The following is a 24,187-nucleotide window of genomic DNA, read 5'->3' as shown; positions in this document are numbered from 1 at the left end:
ACATTTATCCTTTTCGACGTTTAGCCTTTTCAATGACCACTGATACGTCAGAGGGACCTATGCCCCCTTCCACTAAGAGATTGGTGGAAATTCTGATGTTGAAGAAGGGGGACAGAAGTGACCCTATGTATTACCGACAGATATTGACCTTTAAGATATGCTAGCACGGCGCATGTTACGCCGGGGCCAGCGAGTGATTACAGATTCAGCTTAAGATTACTTAGTAGGAGTAAGAGTTTGGATATGTTCTAGCATAACATTTGATTAAAAGGATTTCATATTGATCTGTATGTTGTGAACCTTCAAGCAACAGGAAACATCATACAATGGTGTCATTGGGGCTCATTACAAGTATCCGGGAAACAACAGTGCCAGTAAGCTTACTAGCACTATTGTTTCCGGACCAGTATACTACACGTCTGCCTGCCGGAGCCATCGTGCCCAGCAGGTCTGACCCTGCCAGGCACAGCGGCCATGGTAGGTCAACCGTCACAGAAGCATCATGGCACTGTTAGCAACAGTGAATCTGGGGTGGTCCTTAAATCGGTAACACATTATGCATGGATGGGATGCAGAATAACTCTTACACCAAATAATAAGATCGACTCCGGAAGTTGGCAAAAAGTCTTTCCCAACTGTTTTATTATCAATTGTCTAAAACACAGAGTTACAACAGACATCAACGGATGTTCGCTTGTGTTCGTTCAAACATTTTATATAAAAAACACATTTATATAGTAAAACCTCATCATGCGTGACGTCATATTATGTGGCAAACCAGAAAAATCTATGGGGGCTTGTGATATGCTAAAAAGGACACATCTAAGTATACTTTCTATCTAGGGTCAGGTTGTGATTGGGTCTCTACAGTCAGGTGGACAACTTAGGCCCATCCCTAGTGCAATCATCTTTATCAGGTATTAAGTACACAGTATATCATTGGCTCTCAAACTATAAGGCCCTTTCTTATATGTCCCTCTACATTTGGTTGGCATGTTTGTGTCCTTCTGGAGCATTCGGCTCACTAGAAGCATGTAAACTGGCACCGCAGGTGTCAGTGGGTGGACTTGACCATGTATCCTCATTTCATTGCCTTTAATTAATGAACTTGCCACTCATGGCGTTCTTTCTTTGCAACTTAACAAGGGCTGATTCAGCGACTCACGTTCCCTGTTCTTCAAGTGTAGATAACCAGTTCTTGGCTACTTCGTCCTTTGACACCAGGCCAGACAGCTCTTCCAGGCCTTTCCATGCTCTTAGCTTCATGTTGCTGCGACACAGCCTTTCCGATCCTTCTTTCTTCATGGGTCTAAGCTTACTAAATATGTGACACTGATGTCCAGAATTTTATATAATGGCGGACCCGCCCACAGTCTAGTCACTAGGTAGAGCTAGCATTAAGATCATTTGGTCTACTTGAGTTGCTCCATCTGTTCAGTTATAAAATGGCTTGCATTTTCTTCAGTGCTCTTCACACGTGCAATATTTATTCCGCATATGAAAGTCTACTCGATTCTTTATTTAGCCATCAGAGTCCATAAAGTCTATACATCCTTTTCTTCAGCCACTCTTCTCAATGCATCATACTTGCTTCTTGTGATGTCACAACTGCTCTTTCTCTCATCTTCATATTCCTCTGGGGATCTCCTCCAAGAGGTTGTCATCTCTACGGGGATACATAATATAAGGTTTTCTCACTGGATAACTTTTCTTGAAGGCTCTCTGTGGAATAGGCCTGATCACTGGTGTTGCGCATGTCACGATCTCTGGCTTCCAGCATACAGGAAGGATGGGGGTGGGACATCCTGAAGAGGCATTAATCTGCTCCTCTACAACAGTGCCGGTGCTTCTGTGGTCCCCACTGCCAGAGTCCTGTGGTAGGTACTCTATGGGAATGCGGACCAACATTTTACTGGCGCCTGACTTTCCGTGCCGCCAGGGTTGTAATCCCTCGGTGACACCGGGAAGTCAGGCGCTGGTAAATATTTACGGGTCCAGCGGCAACCTGCTGGTAGTACCGGCACGGTTACCACCGGACCCGTAATGAGCCCAATTGTCTCCTATTTCATTAATCAACGTGATGTATTTGGTGCACTTTTAATTACCCATCAGTGCCCTGGTTGAGAGCAGTCTAACTGCTAGTTTTGGGTCTTATTGTCTGTCTTTCCCTGTAGCCAATCTGTTATATTTTCAGTTCTATAACATGCTTTTTAGAGGCACTTTCTTGGTGTTGGAAAGGATTTAGCGCAAATGCAAAATTCCGTTGCTGGTCTTGCTAATTATACCATCTTGAAGTGTCACTTGAGACAAGAGTGTCTTGATTCAAATTAATAAATATTCGGAGGTGTTAAAGTGGATGCTGTTATTTTACCACCGCCATTATTTGATATAATGAGAAATGATTCCTTGAGGCTTTTTTAAGCCAACTTCATCACATATGAAGCTGATGCTTTAAATGCTATTGCTTGATGTAAAGTTAATGTGACAGTCTGTTATTTTGTTCTGATTCTGTGCGTAAAATAAGTGGAAGTCACTTTTTCTTGCAATCATTATTTGTCCTTAGATACGCCCTATAAAATTCAATGTCCCTTCAGAAATGCATGCATCACTACATGACATATAGAACGATCACCGTGCAAACAACCTATTTGCATCTCACCTGATAATTCACCAATTCATTTGAAGAGAACCATATGGGATTCGGGTGCAATACGCATGATTCTGTATGCCCTTTTTTAACGCCCTTGAAACTAGTTATGGTATTACATGGTAGGTGATGAACTGTGTGATTGACATGGCTTTTGTTTTTTTTTCTCCATATGCAGCGTGGCCGAATAACGAGTTTAAGGAAAGTGACGGGCAAAAAGGAGAAGCCCCTTATTCAGCACGCTGTTGATTCTCCAGCATCTGCAGCTGACTTTCCAGTACCACAACCACTATACGATGAACGCTACAAGGACTTGTCAGAAAAGGAAATTATGGACCTTTTTGAAAAAATGATGGTAAGAGTCAAGCCAGGGCATTTTACTTGCAGTCAACTGACTGCCACGTTACAAAGCGTCTCCATTGGAGATATTTCCCTCGAACGAGTGTCCTCAACATGTGAACTGGGGAGGTAATGGCGACGTAATTAGAAACGCATGTCTTGCGTCACACATTTTAAAATCCAGTGATCAGTCAAATGGCGTTCTCATAATACTAGGCCACATGAAGCATTTTTCTCTGAGGGATGCCGGATTTACAGAGAAAATGACCTCGGGAAGGTTTGCATGGCTTTGTTGCATGTGTATTTACAATGTACGAAAGTAGCTACTGTTTTACACTCCGCAGAGAGGTGAGTTTCCAGTAAAACATTTTGCTTGGATCTGTGATTTTTGTTTTGTTTTTTTAAAAAAACCCATTTTGTATCTAAAACATTTTTAATGAATCTTAAATACTGAAAGAATACGGTTTCTTTTTTTTTTTTATAAAGCCCCTTGTATCTCTGTCTATAACCCCACCACAAAACCCTCCACACCCGTTTACTCCCTTACCCCACCCCATGTTTTAAAAAAAAGAATTCAGTGTTTTTTCGGTATTTTGTATTAGTTAGATTCGTTGATTTGTGGTAATTTCCGTTCGAAAACATCACTGGATACCTTTCTGGTCTAGTCTCCAATTTCAGCTGAGCTATATTAGCAAAGTGTTTCATCATTTTAAAAAGTCCTTGCTGTGGAGAAGAACTTTCGTTTTTGCTCATTTACCTAATCCTGCATTGCGAGCTGACAAGGGGCTCTTGCAGGGGAGTGAACGCTGTTTGTTGGAGGCAGGCTTTCCACTCGGCACGTGACCCATCACGTGACCCATCACGTGACTTGCCCCAGTGCTAAAGTGCACTGCCAGCCACCCTTGCTAGCTGTGCTGTTGTGCGGCTGTTGGGTGCTGAGGTGCTCTGGTAAGTGCCGCACCACTCGGAGGATTTTAATAACTACTAAAAGTGATTAGTTGACTTTTCTTGACAGTTTTATTGCATTTTCAACCAAATTCATAGTATTTATTGACCAGCTCTTCTATTATGCAGTCACGACTGCCGTCAATAACAATGGGCTTGCCCCCAAAATCACAATTGGCACGCAACTCATGCACACGAAATTCCATAGCATTAACTGTACAACAACCAGCATTGACTTTGTGCTCAACGCCAATAGCAAGCAGAACGCGCAAGGGTCGCAAAGCTGCGCCTCTCGGGCCTCCTTTGCAGGATATTCGACAATTTTACAAAGGATCCGCAAAGTGGCCAGTTTTAAACCTCCCAAAACCGTCTTCTATTGTTCATATGGTTCATGATCAATCCTTTGTTGAAATGAATGTGCATCCTGTTTTGCGTAATGATACTAAAGATGCACCAATAGTCGTCAAACCAGTAACACCCTTTTTGCCTGGGTCAGTTCAACATGTTTCCCTTTCTGATAGCATATTATTACACAATATACCTTCCTCTGCTCCTACTCAACCAGTAGGGGCTCAAACTCCCATTGCTACGGCAAAAAATGTCACCGCAAATCTAAATTTGAGTGATGCTGATCTTTCTTCCCAATTACTCCATGTGGATGTTTCTCATCGTCTTTCTGAATCTCCTATTATGTTCTCAAATTGTGAGTCGAACTGCTCCGCCATTGATGCTTCTTATCTTGCTCCCATCCCTCGACAACGTCCACAATCTCCAATTCTATCATGTAAGGTGGACCCAGAAATGACAAACAGAAGCTTGGTCACCTTAACATTAGCTGCCATGCACACTTCACTCCAAACATTAATCAAACTATTTGATGTGTGGACAAACAAGTCCACTGAACATACTCAAAAATTAGACAAAATCCTGGAATGGCAGGAGCATGCCCCTACCCTATTTTCAAAATATGCTAATGCAAAGATAGTATGTGAATCAAGTGATCCACTTGTAGTATTGAAAGCTTCTTTTGGTACACAAACTTCTGGCCCATTGCAAACTTTGGTGAGTCATCTCACTGAGCACAGCACACCTTGTGCATACACAGCCGTTCCATACATTGAAGGCATAATTCACAGTGCCGCGGTCCGTCCAAGTGCTTTTGCACAAGGTCTAGCCACTACTCAGTCTGACTTTGGCATCTCGTCAACTACCAATGCTCCCTATGAAATATTTACAGATAAAGCGCAGACAGGTGCTGGCAAGGGGGTTACTCCTAGGAGGGCGGAGTCAAAAATAATAAAAACAAAAAAAAACGAAAAACCAAACCACTATCCATCAAGACCACACATCCAAAACTAAAAATTGTATTCGTCAGATTCACTTGCCGAAAAAAAATACCTTAATTGCTTCCTCAGCAGTATCAAAAAAATATCAACAATTGGCCTTGTTGCGCACCTCGACTATCTCCCTGACTAAAAATCTTAAAAGTGTGCCTATCGTGCCGCCTTATGCCCCATTGGATGCTCTGGTGACCGTAATTAATGACCCTAAATCATCAAATTTTATTCCACCAAATGAAAGAGATATCACCCTGAATCCCTCATCCTTTAAAGTCAGTAGTTCTTCATCAGAGCTCCATCGTTTGGAACTTAGACGGGCTATTGATGCCTATATGTCAGATCAGGGCTTCCGCAAACATGAGTCCTCTCCCGTAACTCAACTAATTCAGACTAAACAGGCAAAGCCCGTGGTTGAACAAGATCGTCAACCTGCGAGTAACCCTTTAACTAGTGATAAAAAAGTTATCGCAAGTCACTCGGTTTCTTTGGCTCCCAATAACAAATTCACTACTACTCATCTTACTCCAAAACGTTTAGCTAATTTCTGTCTAGTGTTAAAATGTCGTCCGTTGCCATATAAGCAGTTTGTTTTGAACAGAAACTCCATTTTGAATATCTTTGCAGACATAGCGGCACTTGAGGATATCAGTTCGGACGATTTAACATTGGTAGATTTCTTTGACAATTCGAACTTACATGTTGTGAGACTTTGGATGCAATCTCGTGTAATCCAAAACGCAATATGGTTAGCAAGAAAGGACCTGTTTGACCTTGGCTTCGAAGTACACTCTGAATCCAACCCTAATCCGCAGGTTGCCCACCAACAACATTCTCTTAGTCAGTCGAAACATGCTACATATGAAAGCCATTCGTATGGGCCTAAAGAATCCAGAGCTTTTATAGGTTCTGAACACCAGCAGTAACTAGACCAAGCTTTGACAACAAGTGAATTCACACTTTTAAGTTGGAACTCCAGGGGCTTTTCTCATCTCATGAGATGAGATTATGTTACAGGAAACTTGGCTAACTAGTGTGCCAATTTGGGACACACATGATGTTTTAATTAATACTGCTAGCAAGAGTTCTTGTGGCAGACCTTATGGTGGTCTTTTAACAGCCATTGAAGCGAACATCAATACCAGTCTTACTTTTTGGTCTTCACCTAATCCCTTTATTCAAATGTCACGGTTAAAATTGGATGCTACCTCGTTTGCCATTATTAATGTATACTGGAATCCGGCGGGGATAACGGACGAATGCTTTCTGGAAATGTTGAGCGATATGATCAGTCTGGTTTATATGGACAACACAGTATACAAAATTTTGATTGCTGGTGACCTAAATCTAGATTGTATAGGTGGGAAAACCTTAAACTCCCAAATTCGAATTAAGAAATGGTTACAATTTGTAAAATATCACAATCTTTATAGACTCAATGGTGCGTTCAAATCCGATATCCCTCCGGGTTCAACATGGCATAGAGGGAAGTCTTCCTCCATCATAGATTATATGTACATGAATCTCAGTTGTTTCTCTGATGTAATAGACTTTGAAATTGTACAATCTGATGTGAGTGACCATAATCAACTGACGGCCAAATTTTTGTTCAGTGGTGTCCCAAACTTGCAGAGAGATAAATATCAACATTCTCAATTGATCACCAATAATGCAGGTAATTAAGTAAGATGGACGGACAAAGCTTTAGCCCGCTTTTACACACAATTGAATCATGAAGGTAACAAAATCCAAGTGAATGTGGCAAATTCTAACATCTGCTATTCTGACATGATTCAAGCCTTTCGACCTCCTTTGGTGAGCACTGTATCCAAACCTAAGACTCGACTTCCCTCTCTTCATAACTTCAACTCTGAAGTCAGAAATCAAAAGATATTATTCAGACTTCAAAAAAGAGAAGCTATGAAATTACCTCATAGTATTCGTTTCAGTCAGTTATCAAAAATCAAAACCAGTTATAGAAACTGGATTAAATCCAGGCGTGCCACATTATACCATCTTGACAGCCAACTGTTATTGGCTACCATTCAAAGTCTGAATATTGCTAATACCTGGTCCCTGCTCAATCAAGCCACAAATGGGCCCCAGGCTATAATACAGGCCAACGAAGTCACTGAGGCGGACTGGATCTCCCATTTCTCAATTTTATATAGTATTCCAAAAGGGGGTTCTGCACCATCATCCGACAAGTTCACGACGAAGTTTCATCTAAATTTTGATTTGGATGATATTCGCCTGTTTATCAAGAAGTCCAGTCGATCTGGTGCATGCGGACCTGATGGTTTATCTAACAGAATGTTCAAAGATCATCCAGACATCTGGTCCAAAATACTATTTCAAATCTTTTCTACCATTATTAACACGCAAACGCTCCCCCCCCTCCTGGACTCACTCAATAATCATTCCCATTTTCAAGAAAGGGAACAGGAAAGATCCTACATATTACAGACCCATAGCATTATTGGACGCTCCCGGTAAGATCTTCTCACGTATAATTTTAAGAGAGTTTCAAAAATGGACTATGCAGGCTGGACTTAATGATCCTTTTCAATCAGGCTTTGTGGCACAAGTAGGCACTATCCCCAATATTTTCACTCTAAATACACTTCTTTCTGAGCATACTGTTCAGAAACAGACTTTATTTTTAGCCTTTGTTGACTTTAAAGTCGCTTTTGACTCAGTCGACAGATCTCTTTTATTCTCAAAATTAATTAAACATAATTGCCCCTCTTCGCTGACATCACTAACAGTTCTCCTACACACAAATACTACCATGCAGGTCAGACTTGCTTTGGGGGGCGATCTATCGGCTAAATTCAAAACACACAGAGGATTGAAACAGGGGTGCATTTTGCCCTCCTCTATATTTAATAGCTTTATTTTTGATTTGGGCATTGCTCTTAAGCAGATAAGTAGTGGCTCTCCGAGTATGGGTTTGACCAAAATCCAATATCTTCTTTATGCAGACGATTTGATTCTCATCTCAAAAACTCAAAGTGGTTTACAAAATCTCTTAAATGGTCTCGAATCGTATGTGGATGCAAACCACCTAAATATAAACATGAATAAAACACAAATAATGGTTTGCAAATGGCACACAGGAGTAAAAGTCAAACCTTTCACATGGAAATTGCATAATTTGGCCCTTGTCAAGGTTTCCATATACAAATATTTGGGGATTTTGATCACCGACACTCCTGCAAACCCCAGTCAAGATATGGAAATTAAGGGCAAACTTCAGACTTTAGTTGCCCAGGCTAAATTATTAATGGGCAAATTTGGCAAATTCACAACAAAACATGTGGTAACTTTCTATGTGCAGAAAGTCCTTCCAATCTTAACTTATGGGTCAGAGGCCCAGGCCCCCAAAAAAGAAATTTGGTGGGATAGATTGGAATCATCTTTCTGGAAGCAAGTACTACATGTTCCGGCAAGTACACCGTTGCCGTTGATTAGGTTTGAACTGGGCTCTCTTTCTATTTTTTCGTATGTTACTTGGAAATACTGTGCATTTCTTCGAAAATGTCTTCTCTCTCTTGATCGTCCGGATATCTTGGGTCAAGTGGCTGTCCATCTATTAAGCAGAGATCGATTGTTCTCCCAACAATGGTGTAAGTTAACTCTAAATGTATTAGCTGATGCATCAATCTCGCTGGAGCTTCTATTATCAAATGAAGGCAGCGCAAAAAAGAAAATTCAACAGCATGATTGGTGTACTAAACAAAATAAATGCGTAACTTACAAAGATTTCAAACGGAATTTATTTGGTCACAAGCGTCACAGTGTCATGGCTGATTATTTGGTCAAATTTCCATGCTTCACAATATAAGTCACAAGCTGCTTCGCTTTCGTTTAAATTTGTGGCCAACTCGAGATGTTTTGTCTCGCAGAAATTTAATCCCGAAGGCTGAAAATTACTGCCGATTTTGTAAAGTTCTAGACCAGAAAGCGACTTTGGAACATTGTATAGTGTACTGCTCTCAACTGGCAGCGACTCGTAAGCTATACTTCAAAAATTATCTGGAAGAACAAAATAGGTATATATACAAAGATCTGTGGCAATTCATCTTTTCATCACCCAAGCTAGTCATAAAGATAGCCACTATACAATTTCTGGATGCTGTATTTCCTAATGATCACAATAAGCTGCAGTCAAATCCTACTGAACATCAAAAAGAATACCAATTGAGTAGCCCAGACTGTTAAATTCATTCACTGAAATTGCTGTTTTTGTACAAATTTGCTGGTAAATAATCATGAAATACAATTTGCTTTGTTTTCTCTTGTATGTGGAAAATTTGAAAGGTTGATTGTATTAACCAAACAAATAAATAATAAAAAAATAAAATAAAAAATTAGCAATTATCTGAACAGATGCCAGAGACTCGGGCCCTGTCAACTGGGCAAGACTGGCTATGGGAAATGCTGTTGTAGACCTCCTGCCCCTTGAGCGCGATCCCCATCGCCTCTTGAAATGGTAAAGTCCTTTACCCGTTCATAATACATCTATTGAAATGTACTTATGTGCGCGATCATATGTACCTATTTCATATCCACCCTCTTGGGTCCTATTTCCATTCCTCTACTTTATGTAGAGCGTGTTAATCTGTGTATGAAATGTATCATCAACATGCTTTCTGTACCAAAAGCACACAGCCACATGTGACAACTGTTAGAAACTCGCATTTCAGTTCACAGTTCCTTCGTGGCTTCGAATCCATATAGAATAAAAAGACAATTTAGCTCTCAGTGCTCTAACTGATAGCCTCAAGAACACACCAACTCACGCAGAATGTTCAAGGATTTTTATTAAGATCTATGCAAAGCGGCTCACAAAGGTCTTTGCCTCTCTTTCTCTCACACCTCTGTATCCCAGGCATCCCAAAACACCAAGAATTAATATCTAAAATCTGTCTTGTTTATTGTGATGGTCTTCCCTTTTACAAATGTCACCCTCTGTCAATGTGTATGTAAAATCCAGAGGCCTCCCAGAAATCACAGTGATCTTAATGGCTGGGTAAAGTTCCTTCCACTTAGCCCGGTTTCATTGGCATTTTCTCTCCTCTCACTACTCTCCACTCCTCCACTCCTCTCACTCTACTAATACTGCCTTTCTCTACACTCCACCTACACCTTCTCTCACAGGATGCTTTATTTCACTCTGTTCCACCCTTTTCAATCAAACTTGTACTCTCTTACTTTCTTTAAATTTGCACAAACACTCAAGTACCACTTTTCTCAGCAACACATACCTCACCTTGCACATACTCCTGACAATTCTCCTCCATGCCGTGCTGCATCAGCATTCCTCTGCCTGGTCTTTTGGTCGTCCTCCTCCCTTGACCTCACCCAAGTAATCTGCACGTCCCTGGTCACAGTGCCCCTTTTTATCATCTCCCTCTTCTTTCCATTGGCTTCCCATGTTTGCTGGTTCATGATATCAACTGCTGGGTTACAGTCACAGAAGCACTTATAAGCTCCACCACCTTTCATTTGCAGGTTCACCAATGTGTGGAAATGGTGTTCAACTGTAAACTTTAATTTCTAGAGTTAGCGTCCCATTTCATTTGAGCATCTGCATTGCCGGTGTGACACACTGTGTTCTTCAGCATCCCGCCTGCTTCTCTCTCTCTCCATTCAGCTGCTGACTCCATTGCTAGGCATCCTTGTACAGGTGGTCCTACCAGCGAAAAGATGGAAGACTGGAAGCATTGTGCTCACCAGGGACAGAGCAAGAGGAAGTGGACTTGATAAATTCAACCAGGCAAATGTGGAAGGGGCAAAAGACGCAGGCCCTCCCAGCTCGATAACCCCACCTGTGGGGAGGACTTGCTCTGGGAAACCCCATGGTAGGCTGTCTGCCCCAAGTTGATGGGGTTACTCATCCTCTCTTGAGAGATCTCCTAATCCTGTTACAGTGCCCAATATACTAGAAAGAGACACCCAGTACCCCACTTAGTTAAATACACAAACACTTAGGGCCTCATCACGAGTTGGGCGGTAGTCCTTAAATGCGTGGTAACAGTATTACCGTTGCATTTAAGGGCTGGCCCTATCACGAGTTGGGCGCTAAATGGACTGTTTTGCCACCAGCTTTTTTCTGCAGGTGAAAATCCCATTTAGCGCTCTGTATTGCCGCCGGCTGTATTAGTGCACAATATTAGTGCCAAAGATTCCCAATTGGGTGCAATGGATCCAATGGGGAATCAGGATTTATAGTTAACACCCAACCCGTGATCCGGCGGTAATACGGCCAAACTGGTAGGCGCTAACAGCCCGGATACCGCCCAACTCGTGATGAGGCCCTTAGTGTGCTACTATGCAAATGTTATCTGAGTGCATGTGTTCTAACACCATGTGTAAAATTCACAGTCACACTTGCACATGTTGCCACACGGAGGAATGCTTTGGCCCATATTATTTATCTATCTGGAGGAATCTGAGGAGGAAGAGTAAGAGGCAAGATGATGAGACCAGTGCAAGTAAGAGGCAAGATGCTACTTCCCAGAGCGCCCGGCACCGGAAGGCTTTAGCCGGATCCACATCAAAGGATCCTATCTAAGGATTGCAACTCAGCTGCAACCCTGTCTTTGCCTGTCATTTGCCTGCGCAGCCAAGGGGCCACCCATGCTGCCTGTTTGCACATGGTAAGAGAGCGAAGCTGTCTATTACTGCCTCATCATTTGCGATCCACCCCCGACCTATCTGGCACCTGGTGGCCAGAGAGCTAATACTAAACTGAACCTTGAACCTTATATTACAGCGCTGCACACCTGCAGCTCCCCAGAACCCTATTCCAAGCTGCACAGCCTATATACTCTGATAACACTTATTCTACCTGATAAACTACTCCACGCCGTGACGCCACCCCCTGCCGTGGTTCTACAATCACAATAGCTAGTCCAGATCCAACCCTGGAAAGTTTTCGCTTTTTTAAACTGTTATCTTGATGGACTTCGACCCTCTGCCTTCTCCAACTACCCGTCATAATATAACAATACTGGTAGACTCCAATGTAGCCCTCACTAGTTGTCTCCACCCTCAAGTGATCAGGTACACATTGTAATTGACTACCCCCATATTAGCATCAGCCACATACAAATGTGTCCAAATGTACCTAGCATTTCTTCCTTACACTATGAAAATCGATCTTAGGCACTGTCGTAAATGTTAAACCTGTGACCTACCACTTCTGAGCATTTCCTGCCCATACTATGGAAATCGATTCTAGGCACTGTTGTAAATGTTAAATCTGTGACCTACCACTTCTGAGCATTTCCTGCCCATACCATGGAAATCAAATCTAGGCACTGTTGTAAATGTTAAATCTGTGACCTATCACTTCTGAGCATCCCTGCCCATACTATGGAAATCGAATCTAGGCACTTTTGTAAAGGTTAAATCTATAACCTACCACTTCTGAGCATTTCCTGCCCATACTATGGAAATTGAATCTAGGCACTGTTGTAAATGTTAAACCTGTTACCCAGCTGTGACCTACCACTACATTGTAAAGCTTACATAGCTAATACTTGTCACTTCAACCGAGCAGAATATCCACAGCCTCCCAGTCTACCCGCACTGACCTGCTCCTCCACTAGCTGCATGGTCATGCTGATCTCCCCTGCCATACACCAGCTTCACGCACTCACATCAGTGACTCTCCCCATCATGCTGCCCAATTTATCACACTCCACTCACAACAAAGACTCACACACCCTCTCTGTCATTGCCACACTGCGCCTAGCCATTCTAATAACCTTTGTTATAGCCTTCACAATAACGGCCCCTATACTTCCTCATCCACACATGGCACATCACACTCATTGCCGTGCACTGAACTCACACTACACCCCACCATACCATAACATCACACAGCCTCAGCCACCCAGTCCAGCAGTCAGACTCCACAGATTCAGAAACCACACATTTCTCAGACATCTGCCTTGCTCACCCACACCTCTCACCTCAAGAAATTCCAGATTAGGCACCCGCACTGCGCCGACACCTCGCCCTTCCAACCTTCCTCAGCACTACCATGCACTAAGACTCACATTACCACACACCATGATAAGTACACACTACCACACCCCAAAATAAAAAAACACAAAATCGCACAATACCCTCCTCTCAAATGTGCACTGCTGAACGTATGTTCCCTACCTGCACATGCCCTAGAGATGAATGACCCAATATCCACCCATAATCTTGACTTACTAAGCATCACAGAAACATGGCTCAATGATGCCTCATGCCCAGCTATCTCATTTGCCCTACCTCCAGGCTACGCCATCCTAAAACAAGACAGACCTGACAGAATTGGAGGGGGGAGTCACCCTTATCTACAAAGATTCACTCTCCATTAGGCTATCAGACCCTAGTACATGGGGTGGAAATGCTGACATCCTTTCAGCCAAGCGTGCGCTCTCTCCCAACAATTCAATTAATATCCAGATCCTATATAGGCCTCCTCGACTCCCAACAGACTTCCAAGACCACCTCTCCCACTTACTCAGTAACAATATCAAAACATCTTCTAAAATCCTTTTACTAGGAGACCTAAACCTAGGATATAATGACCCGAAAGATTAACCTGCTTCAACCCTAGCAAAAGAACTAGCAGACCTAGGATTCTCTCAAGGAGTACACACTCCCACTCACTCGAAGGGCTGTACTCTTGACTAGGTCATGGATCACAACTGTGCATCCAACATTATCTCAAAACACTGCCTATCCCTGGACAGACCACACATGCATCGAATTCCTTATCCCCACCACCCCTAATCCCAAAGCTGTCACGCACGCGCCACCAGCCATAACAAGAAGCTCAAAAACACTTAACGCAGACAACCTCCGACCCCACCGCAACTACCCTTGCTTAGCACCACCATTCTGTCAGGATCCCAAAGTGCTATCAGCCATCTTTAACAATACTCTTACCATTGCCATTAACTCAATAGCCCCACTTGAAAGTAAGAAAGAAAAAAAATCCTTTCACTGTACCTCGTGGTTCTCGGACGAACTCCAAACGCTCCACGCACAAAAGCATCAGTTACTGGCAAGTGGACCCTAGTGACCTAATTAAGAGCCTTTTCAAACAGATAGCTCTCCAATATAAAAAAAAAAGATATCATCGCAGCAAAAGCAAACTCTTTCAATGAGAGGATATCCAAAGCCAACTGGCAAGCTAAAGAGATATTCCCAATCTTTAATGAATTAGTTACACCCCGGCTACCTCAGATGAGATAATTAAAGACAAGGCCTGGTGCACTAGCATCCAGTCCGCAATGCTCAATAAAATAGAGCTCCTCCAAAAAGAAAATCCACAACCACCGCAAAGCCCTCCCTAACCAAAAGACTAATCCTCTAACACAAGCCAAGAGTAGTAATACCAAACACGCCCAATTCATCTTCAGAGACACTACCGAATCAGAGGTCCTTGCCCTCTTCAAAAACCTCAAACCATCACTCTGCAAAGGAGGCATATGCCCTCCCAAAATTATCAAGGAATGTGCGAACGATCTCGCCCCTCTGATTACTGCTTTCATTAATGCTTCATTCAAAACAGGTTCCGTACCTAACAGTCACAAAGAAGCTTAGGTGTGCCCCTTAAAAAAAAAACACTTAACCCAGCGCAGCCCAACAACTACATGCCTATAACGACAGTGCCGTCCCTTCTGAAAATCTTGGACAAGGCAGCTCATAACCAGATACAATCATACATAGAAGCCAACTCCATACTGGGTAAAAGGCAATCTGGTTCCCATGTGGGGAATGGAACGGAATCCGCCTTACTAGACCTAAGTAAACACATCTCCCAGATCATGGACCAAGGTAAACTTGCCCTGCTCCTCTTTCTTGATCTATCAGCAGCTTTTGATCTGGTAGATCACAAAACACTAACTACCCATCTCACTCAGGCAGCCCAGTTCTCTAAACAAGAAGCTTCTTGGGTTACGTCCTTCCTTGAAGGTAGAGCCATTAAGGTCTTCTTGAACATAGCAAATGCCAACCCTACTACCATAAATTGTGGAGTTCCCCAAGGATCATGTACAGCCCCCACCCTCTATAACCTCTTCACCAAACCCCTCTTCGACCTACTTGACTCAGTGGGTGTAGCATATACCAATTATGCCAACGATACTCAAGTACTCCTACCACTATCTGGCTCCTACCACCAAGATGCCTCGGCCTTACATGATATCTATGCTACAATCCAAGCTTGGATGGCTGTCAATGGCCTCTGTCTTAACAGGGAAAATACTGAAATCCTCATCCTTGGACAGAAAAACACTGTAGCAAAACTAAGTCCCCAATACGCCAACTTTAACATAGATAACTCCACTATCACGGTATCATCATCTGTCAAGACTCTAGGTGTCCACATTGACACAAATTTATCTATGAACAAACAATTTAGCGCCATAGCCTCTGAGTCAGCCCACAGCACCAAATCTATCAATGCCATTAAACCCTACCTAACCACACCTAACTGCCTTGCAATAGCCAGAGCAACAATAGGCGCCAAACTCGATTATTGCAATGCTCTCCTGGCTGGCATCTCCTCCGAAAACATGCACAGATTACAAACCACACAAAACAATGCCCTAAGAGCATCCCCAGAAGAGACCATATATCCCAAGCCAGACAAGCAGCACACTGGCTACAGGTCAAAGCCGCATTATTCTCAAAATCCTCACTATCACACACAGATGCATCAACAACACAGCTCCCATTTATCTAGCTGAAGCTATATCAAGAACCACCTCAACGCGCACTACCAGAACTCAGTACACCAACCAGTTACACATACCATGCATCAGGAGAGCTACAGCCGGAGGGCTTGGCTTCTCATACATTGCGCCCAAACTATGGAACTCACTCCCTGTCCCCCTCAGAGCTGAAGCTTCCATCTCAGCTTTCCGTAGAAACCTCAAGACCACTCTCCTGAACTAACATTGCTACTATGTCCTAACATGTATATTGTAATATAAATGTAATATAAATATAATGTAATATATGTACATATATTATATGCCTTTTCTACATTCACTTGACCAATGTAATACTATTGTATACAAACTGCGCACTATATGTAACAAATGTTGACTTGATATTTCTGTAACTAAGCATGTTCCTGTAACAAGTGCCACGATGCCTATGGACTGTTATGCGATATATAAACACGAATAAAACAAACAAACCCACATGGCATGCTGCAGAAAAAGGCATTCAACATGGCCATTGTCAATCCCGACAGAGCTTATCTGAGGGCCTCACTAAACCAGTCAGTCTATAGTAATAAAGGGCAGTACATACATCTCAGAGGGCCAAATACTGAGGTGTGTGGCACACACACTGTGGATGTACACATTCACTCGTGGGTTCTCAGATCTTTGATTTAAATTGGAGGGGGTATTCATCCAACAGGGCATGTAGCCTGTGTTATCACAAACTTGATGAATTATATGACTGCTGCTTCTGTGGCATCACATCAATGACAAGGGATGCAAGTGAAGGACCATGTGCAGGTGTGGGGAAATTGTACATACTAAAATGATGATCTTCTAATGCACACAACATAGGATCAGTAAGTCACAAGTAGCCAAAGACAGTAGGTATCCTCCGATTATTTTCTTCCCATTACCTAGTTTTCTGCCTGGATTGTAATTGCAATGTAAACTGTACAGTTTTTAACTTTGCAGATTGACATTTCCTGTCACCACAGCCATACCTGAGTGTGTGTGTCTGATCTCCTGGACATGTATAGCATGTAAGTCTGTCTGCAAGTGCATGGCATGGATAACAAGAATCTGCTGCAATCCTCACAGTAGAGGAACCATTCTTGAGGCGTAACATATCTTGGAAAGGGCCATTTTAAGGGTTTGTGGGTCCTGGGACACAGCCACATTTGCCCTTCCCCAAACCTAAGATATTAAGGAACCCAGAAACGTTGCTTTTCCTCCACCCATCTCATTCATCCCAGTCGCAAAAAAATAGCTTGATAAGTAGCTGGTAAATCAATCAAACAATGCATGGGAACTCCCGACCCCATTCATCCATCCTGAAATCCAAAAGATAAACAAGTTGTAGTTTAAGTGCAATGTAATCAGTCCCAAATCAGGGCATATGTGTTATAGACTAAGTACATGATACATTTTAACAATATGAGGCACAGGGAATCTATACAAACTATAGTAACAATGCAGGATATAGAAGAATAGCCAGATGAAGATGGTACACCTACTACAACATAGAGGAAGAACTCAGATTAGCAGCCTCACATAAAGTACACCTTCGCAAACATGGATACAGGAGACCAATTAGAAGCAACAAGGATGTTTCAAATATCAATCATAGATCATTTTGATCAGAACTTTTCAGGAAGGTGCAGGTATCTGAACAGAGTGCAATGTTAAGAGGGTCATTATTTTCAAGTATTGTCTTGAGTGAGTCAGTAAACAAATGACGTTATGTAGTGCAAAATATGGATGGCCACTAATAACATGCATGAAGCAGTACTATAGTCAGCTAAACCGCAAATGAGACTTTTTTTTTAATAACATACCCATAGAACTTAATCACACTAGGGACAGACCCTTTTGGAATATTTTAGTACGGGAAGTGTGGACAGGGTGGGTGCTAAGAAATTAGCTGCCCAAGACCATTCACTTTAGTTAAGTGACCATGTTGGGGTTTGAGACCAGTCTTTAAATTCAGAACTTGACCAGATTATTTTTCTGATTTCTTATCATAAATCAAGGTGCTAGTTGTAAACACCTATCATTCAATAACTAAAATGATATCCTATTTATTAAACTGACTTGAAAAGTAAAATCAAATGATAAAGCAACATAACCATATTGAAAACAGCATATCTTTATAGAAACATGATTTGCACGAGGAACATGATTGTAGCTTTATTTTCTCCATTTTAAATGGGTTTCGAAGGGATTGGTTCCTCCGACATATTCCACATCTGACAGATAATCACCACAGCTGTGTTGCTTTGGAACATTTTTGGCGTCTGCGTCCTGCATCGATGACGTCGATACGCTGCCCTTGAGGGCCTCCGTCACCGGATGTTATAAGTAAGACGCACAACCCCGTAGCCTCGGTCCGTTTTTTCTGCGAATGTTGTTGCTTTGGAGATCTCAGTGTGCCTTGGTTCTTCTGATTCTTTCGGTTCTTCGAACTTGGTTTGTGAAATTATCATGGCTTCTTCTTCTTCTACCCCGCGGTCAGGATTCAAGAAGTGTCAGGACTGCGGTTCCAAGATGTCACTTACGGACCCGCACGACGTCTGCCTCTGGTGCCTGGGCAAGAACCACGCCACCGATGACTGTGACAAAGGCCAGTCTTTGACATCAAAGGCCTTGCAGGAGCGAAAGAAGAAGCTGTCAGTAGGTAGGGTTTCCAAGCCCCGAAAGTCGAAATCCACTGGGCTTTCGACCGACAATTCGAGGGGCGACTCTCCGCATCCTCGGCGTAAGTGCAGGGGATCTCGGTCCGGGAGTGGTTCCCGCCATTCCTCTGCCTCTTCGAGGCACCCGCAGTAGCGCCGTCACCGGTCGCCTTCCCCGTCCTCGACCGAGGACTCCGCCAAACGGCAGGTAGCTTGTCCTACCAAGCATTCCTCTCCTGCAGAATGGGACGCATTTTGTAAGGAAATGTTGGTGATTTTCGAGTCACAGGGCTCCGTTCCATCCGTGCCTTCGAGAGAAGCCGGCAAGGAACGTGCTAGGGCCAACTTTCGCACACCTTCAGGCTCGGGCGGTCGGCGCGATCACCAGGAACATTCGGGGTCCCAGTCAGACAAGGTGGATCACTCTAGCCATGCCCGCTCCAGGTCCCGGTCCTCGACGCTCTCGAGACCGGTAGAGCCTGTGAGGTCTTCTAAGAAGACGTTGACGCCATTGGCGCCATGTCTGTTGCGGGACTCTCTTGAGGCTCCACCTTCGAGGAAGTCATTGACGCCGAGGCTGTCGATGGACACACTCGGAAGACCGCCCTCGAGGTCTGTGTCGAAGCCATCAGCGCCAAGCTCAACGTCGATGCCGATTTTTTCGATGCACTCGATGCCTTTTTTGGAGGCTTTACCAGAGGTACCCCGTGCAAGTTGGTAAGGCCTGTATTTGAGCCTTTTTCTGTGCCCTCTTCCAGGGATCTCTTCCAGTCTCTGTATTACATCTCTGAGGTGGATGAAGGGTCTGAGGAAGGCTTGGTTCCTGATGAGGTTCCTGATGACCTGTTATCTGGTCATAGCCAGTTGGAAGACCTGCATCAGTCTTTGCACGACACCAGTGGTCTTGATACCTCCCTGTAGGTTGAGTTTGGCAGGCCTGAGCCTGGTACTCATGCTGAATCTTCGTACAGGTGACTCATGTCGAGGGTGACGGAGTACTTGGGGTGGTCTGCACCACCAGTGGATTTTCTGCAGGATGACCTGACAAATATCTTGACCAAGGTCCACCCACTGACCCGGTGCTGCCATTTCATACGGCTTTACAGAGAAGGGTGGCAGCGGCTCGGACTGCTCCGGAGAGTCTCCCAGCTGTAAGCAAGTTGTTGCCGAAAAAATACCGTCCAGCCAGTAGCGACCCCTGCTACTTGACTACACACCCTACTCCGGAGAGTTTGGTGGCGCAGACGGCTACGGCCCCAGTTTAGCAGGCGTCGCACCCATCCATCCCTCCTGATAGGGAAGACAAACATTTTGATGGCTGGGTCAAGAAAGTGTTTTCTTCAGGTATGGCTTTACAGGCAGCCAACTCCGTGTGTGCCTTAGCACGTTTCACTCACACTCTGTGGAATTGTGTGTCTTTGGCGGCTGAACATATTCCCGAAGGCGAGGAACGGGATGATTTTCTTGCCCTCGTTGAGGATGGCAAGGATGCCATGTGTGAATCCATTCAGGCGGGTCTGGAAATGGAAGACTGTGTCAGCCGGTCCATGGCGGCGAGCACCGTGATGCGCAGATTTGCGTGGTTGCAGAAGTCGGGGTTTGCTCCTGACGTACAAGCCTGGCTTCTCAACATGCCCTTTGAGGGTGAACATCTTTTTGGTAGCAAGGCTGACAAGAGGCTTGAGAGGTTACAGACCTCCAAAGCTGGAGCAAAGTCGTTGAGCCCTGCAGTTCGTCAACCTCCGCCTTTTCGTCCTAGGGGACAGCAATGGAGGGAAGGTTCCTTTTGATACTACTCTTCCTTTGGTAGATCGAGGAGAGCTGCAAGTCAAAGGGGCCACCGTAAGAGTACCAGAGGTGGAAAACAAGGTACTTGAGGTGCCAAGGCCGCTTGGGCTGTTGCCTCTTTACCCTCAGGCACTGCCACAGCCGCTTCAGCTCAGTCATGAGGCCATGTCCCATGGTTCGCCGGTTGGGGGAAGGCTGGCGCAGCATCTTGTAGAATGGCATGCCATTACTTCAGATGTGTGGGTTCTGGAGATCATAGCCCACGGCTACTGTCTTCCTTTCCGGCAGAGGCCACACGACAATCCACCAGGGAATCTCTCTTTGAAGAGTCCGGATCCGCTCCTTGTGCAGGAAATCAAATCCCTGCTGGAGAAAGGCGCCATAGAACTGGTGCCTGTAGCGAAGAGGAACAAGGGATGGTATTCCCCATATTTTTTTATCCCAAAAAAAGACGGGGGATTGAGACCCATCATGGACTTGCATGGTTTGAACAAGCTCCTCAGGAAGGACAAGTTCAAGATGGTTACTCTCTCTCAAGTCCTCCAGGCCCGTCAACTTCAGGACTGGTGGGTGTCTCTAGACCTCAAGGACACTTACTTTCATGTGCCGATTCATCCCAAGCATAAGAAGTACCTGAGATTCACGGTTGGCGAATCGCATTTTCAGTTTCGGGTCATGCCGTTCGGATTGACCTCCGCCCGAGGGTCTTCACCAAGCTCATGGTGGTGGTGGCAGCGTATCTCAGGAAAGGGGGGATTCACTTCTACCCCTACCTGGACGATTGGATGATCAGGGCGCGCTCTCCCGAGCAAGTCCTGGATCATCTGTAAGTCACCTGCCACTCCCTTCACAGGGTGGGCTTCTCCCTCAACTTAAAGAAGTCCCACTTGACACCTACCCAGCGGCTCCAGTACATTGGAGCAGTGCTCGACACATCCCTGGGGCTCTGTTTTCCTCCCCAGGTGAGGGCTTATCACATTCTGCAGATGGTGAACAAGTTTCAACATGCCCAGAGTCTCCCGGCATTCGAGTTCTTGAGGTTGCTCGGCCTCATGGCATCCTGCATTCTCCTGGTGCCAGAGGCCAGGCTGCGAATGAGATCTCTGCAGTGGGCTCTCAAGATGCAGTGGTCACAGTCCTCCGGCAGGATGTCGGATCCCGTTCTGGTGCCACCCTCGGTCGCCCAGTATCTTCTGTGGTGGGCCTTCGAAGGCAATCTAATGAAGGGGGCTCCATTTTGGCTACTCTGCCCGGAGGTGACGATCATGACGGACGCATCCCTCACGGGATGGGGAGCTCATGCAAACAAGTTGACAGTCAATGGTCGTTTGTTTCCGTTGGAGTACAGACTCCATATCAATCTGTTGGAGCTGAGGGCCGTCAGGCTAGCCCTGAAGGCTTTTCTGACGTCTGTGCGGGGGAAGGCTGTCCTGATTCTGATGGACAATACAGTGGCCATGCACTACCTAAACAAAAAGGGGAGGGGGCAGGGTCTCTCCCTCTGTGCAGAGAGGCGATGCAGCTCTGGTTCTGGGCCATCCAGCAGGAAATTCCGATCTCGGCAGTTCATCTGGCCGGAGATGAAAACACGGCGGCGGATGCTCTGTGCAGGCAGAGCATGGTCTCTCACGAGAGGGAGCTGGCTCAGGAGATTCTCCTGGAGATCTTCATCCTTAGGGGGACCCCACAGGTGGATCTCTTAGCAACCAGTGTCAACCGGAAGTGCAAAATATTCTGCTTGCGGGAATTTCCTCCACTTGTAGTGGAGTGGTCCTTCCCACTGCTGTATGCGTTTCCTCCAGTCCCCGTCATTCCGCAAGTGCTGCGGAGTTTACAGAGGTTTGGTTCCTGAATGATCCTCATTGCTCCGGCATGGCCAAGGAAAACGTGGTACCTGGACATTCTCGACATGTCCATCTGCCCTCCACGCCGTCTTCCCTACCAAGACGATCTGCTCCCATGGGAGGGGCGTCAGGTTCTCCATCCAGAGGTCAAGTCCCTCAACTTTCATGCTTGGCTACTAAAAGGTTGAGGTATAAGGATTGGGTCCTCCCTGAAGACGTGATGGAGGTGTTGCTTTCGGCCAGAAGGCCTGCACAAAGTCCCTGTACCCTTGCCGTTGGAGAAAGTTCTGCGACTGGTGCAGGGTTAAGAATGTGGATCCTTTTTCATGTGCCATTCCTGTGGTTGTCTTTTTTGCTTTTATTAGCCCGCAAGGGCCTGAAAGTGGGTACCATTAAAGGTAACCTAGGGGCGCTGTCCATATTTAAGTGCTTGTCTGAGGAGTGTTCTTATTTTAACATTCCTTTGATTTCTCAGTTTCTGAAAGGGCTCACTGTGTTCCCACCGTCTCCTTTCCAGGTGCCCGGTTGGGATTTGAACCTGGTTCTAAAATTCCTCATGGGAGCTCCGTTTGAGCCTTTACATTCTTGCCCTTTGAGACTGTTGACCTTGAAAAGTGCATTTTTAATTGTGGTTTCTTCTGCTCGCAGAGTGAGTGAGTTGCAGGCACTTTCCGTTAAGACACCCTTCACAGTGTACCATAAGGACAGGGTTGTCATTAGGGTTCGTCCTTCTTTCCTTCTGAAAGTTGTGTCGGAATTTCATTTAAGCCAGAAGGTCATTCTTCCGGTGTTCTATCGTCCTCCGCATCCTGGTAAGGAAGAGGAGAGGCTCCATAGGTTGGATCCTAGGAGAGCTTTAAGTTTCTACATCTCACGCATGTCCCGGTTCAGAGTGGACGATCAGCTCTTTGTAGGATACGCTGGAAGGCGTTTGGCACAAGCTGTTACTAAACAGACTAGATGGATTATCTTGACAATTTCTAAATGTTACAGCTTGGCGGGTAAGGACCCTCTGATAGGCTTACAGGCCCATTCTACTGGGCGGGTGGCTGCCTCCACTGCCCGCCAGAGGGGTGTTTCCATTTGTAACATTTGTAAAGCAGCCACATGGGCCTCTGTCCATACTTTTGTAAAACACTACTCCCTGGATTGTATCCATGGGCAAGATTTGGCCTTTGGAAAGACGGTCCTCTGTTCTGCAATTTAATTGGGCATTCTAAAATTCTAAATTCTTTTCCCACCTCCTTAGGTTGGTACTGCTTTGGGAGTCGGTTATAGATGTGGAATACGTCGGAGGAACCAATCCCTTCGAAGAACAAGTTACTTTCTTACCTGGTAACGTTCTTTTGATGGGATGTTCCGAAGACATATTCCACATCGCTCCCTCCCTACCTGCCCCTCTACAGAATTTCTTATGCAATTGCAGCTTTCGTTTCCACAAGGCTTTCTGTAGTCATTCTGGCAGAAGATTGGTGCCACACGTTCTGGGGGAAAAAACTACAACTGAGGCTACGGGCGTCGTGCATCCTACTTATAACATCTGGTGACGTCGGCTCGACGGAGGCCCTCGAGGACAGCGTATCGACGTCATCGACGTAGGACGCAGACGCCGAAAATGTTCCCAAGCAGCACAGCTGTCGTGATTACCTGTCATAGATGTGTAATACGTCGTCGGAACATCCCATCAAAAGAACTTTACCAGGTAAGAAAGTAACTAGAAGTATAAGAATACTTATTGTTTTGATACCAAAAAAGTGTCTGTGTTTTTAAAGCTCTAAATATATCCAGCAAAACAATCTGTGAAATAGATTCATCTGCTTCTATTTTTTGACAATACATAACTGATTCTTATTTAACTTGTGAA

The 24,187-nt window shown here is 44.6% G+C and overlaps 1 protein-coding gene across 4 annotated transcripts in view; it reads left to right on the top strand.

The window, feature by feature from the left end:
- Positions 1-24,187, top strand: part of DIAPH2 (diaphanous related formin 2) — a 5,141,990-nt gene that overhangs the window by 463,067 nt on the left and 4,654,736 nt on the right. For all 4 annotated transcript variants that reach the window (XM_069612994.1, XM_069612992.1, XM_069612991.1 and 1 more), the window contains one exon: positions 2,826-3,002. In XM_069612994.1, the coding sequence (XP_069469095.1) occupies positions 2,826-3,002 (177 nt within the window). The remainder of the gene's footprint in view (positions 1-2,825; positions 3,003-24,187) is intronic.

Source organism: Ambystoma mexicanum, chromosome 5p (assembly GCF_040938575.1).
Source record: "Ambystoma mexicanum isolate Mex_15411 chromosome 5p, UKY_AmexF1_1, whole genome shotgun sequence".
In the NCBI taxonomy this organism is placed as follows: domain Eukaryota; kingdom Metazoa; phylum Chordata; class Amphibia; order Caudata; family Ambystomatidae; genus Ambystoma; species Ambystoma mexicanum.
The sequence above is the reverse complement of the archived record's forward strand: the minus strand, read 5'-3'. Positions and strand labels throughout refer to the sequence as shown.